At 39.2% G+C, this 2,850-nt stretch overlaps 1 protein-coding gene across 1 annotated transcript; it reads left to right on the top strand.

Annotated features, from left to right (window-relative positions):
- Nucleotides 1–1,076: 1,076 nt before the first annotated feature.
- KCNE1 (potassium voltage-gated channel subfamily E regulatory subunit 1) lies at nt 1,077–1,436 on the top strand. The gene has a single exon (XM_063452747.1). The coding sequence runs from the start codon at nt 1,077–1,079 to the stop codon at nt 1,434–1,436; it is 360 nt and encodes a 119-aa protein (XP_063308817.1).
- Nucleotides 1,437–2,850: the final 1,414 nt, after the last annotated feature.

Genomic DNA, 2,850 nt, shown 5'->3' on the forward strand with positions numbered 1-2,850 from the left:
AGCAGAGGGTTGTAGTCAATGGAGTATATTCAAAGCTTGGGCTTGTCACCAGTGGGGTACCTCAGGGATCTGTACTTGGACCCATTCTCTTTAATATTTTTATTAGTGATATTGCAGAAGGTCTTGATGGTAAGGTATGTCTTTTTGCTGATGATACTAAGATATGTAACAGGGTTGATGTTCCAGGGGGGATAAGCCAAATGGCTAATGATTTAGGTAAACTAGAAAAATGGTCAGAGTTGTGGCAACTGACATTTAATGTGGATAAGTGCAAGATAATGCATCTTGGACGTAAAAACCCAAGGGCAGAGTACAGAATATTTGATAGAGTCCTAACCTCAACATCTGAGGAAAGGGATTTAGGGGTGATTATTTCTGATGACTTAAAGGTCGGCAGACAATGTAATAGAGCAAAAAAAAACAGATCTAAACACCACAAAATAGTGTAAAATTACTTAGCTTCAATTAGTGTGCAGCCTCCCGGGATCGTTATCCACACCAAACGATCTTTACAAGTATAAAAAAACACAACCAAAACGGGATACGTCTGAGAGTACTATAAAGGGAACATATAGAAAAAACACAATAGTGTAATACAGTAAATACAATGTATCTTGCGCTGATACTAAATGCACTCACGAGATGATGTAGATAAAAGTGCTCATAAGGTGCCTCCCCTGATGGTATGGGGGGCTGGTAATCTCCCTTCAAATACGAAGTTGCTGAAAGGTACACGGGACTCCAAGTAGGATCAAATTCCAAATCTTTTTATTGTATAAAAGGTGAAATCAACACCATTAAAATCAATATTAGAAATGCGGTATTAGGTCCTACGCGTTTCGTTCAAAAACATGAACTTCATCAGGGACCGCAGTAAAAAATGACCACATACAATCTTACAGGCAGTAAAAATCATACATCATACATGTGGGCATTTTTCTATTTTGCTTTTATTGGTTTAAGAAATATTATAGCTTGTATGGCACAGAAAAAAATACTACAATAACAGTAAATATGAGATATTTATTTTTTGTATTCACAGGGAATAAACAAAGAATTTGGGAGAAATCAAAAAGATGGATAATATGGCAGTGGCAAATACAACAGCATTAAACACGTTGCTTTTGACCTACATAAACGTAAATCAACCAGATAACACCACCATCACCAAACCCGTAGATATAATGGAAGTGGTGTACGTCCTCCTTCTTTTGGGATTCTTTGGATTTTTTACATTTGGTATAATGTTCAGTTACATCCGCTCCAAAAAGCGGGAGCATTCTGATGATCCCTATAATACGTACATCGCTAAAGACTGGAAAAAAAATGAACCTCTACCAATCGCTGTGAAACTGGCATCCTCATGTTATATCGCAGAAAACCAGTTCGCAGCGGAGCAGCCTACCACGCAGCTACCATGCATAAGCACGAACTAATGGAACGTGCAACACAAACTGTGACTTGGTTGCCTGGTCTCATTATTATAAGGAAAATCACATATGGAAAACAAACTGTTGTATATATAATGTACTGCGTAAGCACAACTGGAACCCAATCACTGAACGGTCACTAATTGATAATTTTTTTTAAGTTTCAAAGTCAGAATTGTATTGAATTGTTTTAATCTTTATGCACACACTTAGCATGCTCAAATCACTGTACGAGACTCAGAGTTTTGCCAACTCTGCAAATAATAGAGCATTCGGAACCCTATTGAAGGAGATACAGTATTATTCTTGCAGGTTTTATGTTATTGAAACAGAACATTTGTGGAAATATTTATTTTAATAAAGGCATGCTCCCACTGTGTGAAATACAGTTGTGATATATAACTTTATTTCTCAGGCTAGCCACATACATATACAAAACTCTCAGCCCTCTCTTCCCAGTTCTAGCTGTTTGTTCATGTCTGCAATTTTACGCCTCCCTTCTCCCAGCTATTATTTTACCCCAGAGGGCACATGACGGAAATGTTTCCTTAAGGGGTTAAATGTTTCCTTAAGGGGTTAAATTCAGAAAAGAGTTAAAATCCCACAAAGGATTTCTCCTTTTCTGGTTTTAAAGGGATTCTATAGTGCAAGGAAAACAAAGACGTTTCTTGGCACTATAGAACCCTACAGTGCTCCCCTCCCTTGCACTCCCCCCTTCCCCCCCTCTCACGCCGCCGAAGTGGTTAAAACCCTTTCGGTCACTTTCCTGAATCCAGCACCAATGACCCCTCGGCACTGGGTCAGGCTCCGCCCACATTCCTCCCCCGCCAACGTCAGCCGGCAAGGGAGACCTAAAGTGCATGTGCCGCAATGGTTGCGCTGGCATTAGGATTTCCCATTTTCAGTTCAGGAAGTCCCTCTGGTGGCTGTCTGGTAGACAGCCTCTAGAGGAGGAGTTAACCGTCAGAGGTAATTATTGCGGTTTCTCAGAAACTGCAATAATTACCACTGTAGGATTAAGGGACATTGGACATTGCACCCAGACCACTTCAATGAGCTAAAGTGATCTGGGTGCCTATAGTGTCCCTTTAACATCTCCCAGATTGAAATCACAAAACGTGTGTATTAAACATATACTATATAAATATAGGATTCTCTTCCAATTTTCTCTGTATTGGTTACTTCTAACTTTTTCTGTCAATATAATCATTATTTAGTGGCTGTCCTCTAACTATCAATCATCTTTTTTTCTGGCACCACGAATAGATTTCTAAAACAAAAAACAAATGAAACAGCTCATTCGTTCCTTGTTACATTATTTCGCCCAGGTGACTTGCTGTTTGCCGAGAATTTAGACGAATCGCATTTCATTTAAAACAGAATGCACAGGTTGAATACACAACAGAGTAAAGCCTAGTTT

The sequence above is a fragment of the Pelobates fuscus genome, chromosome 1 (assembly GCF_036172605.1).
Source record: "Pelobates fuscus isolate aPelFus1 chromosome 1, aPelFus1.pri, whole genome shotgun sequence".
Classification (NCBI taxonomy): domain Eukaryota; kingdom Metazoa; phylum Chordata; class Amphibia; order Anura; family Pelobatidae; genus Pelobates; species Pelobates fuscus.

Bases quoted from the DNA above. Each gene is read 5' to 3' on its own strand.
- KCNE1 (XM_063452747.1), top strand. From the start codon at position 1,077: ATGGATAATATGGCAGTGGCAAATACAACAGCATTAAACACGTTGCTT.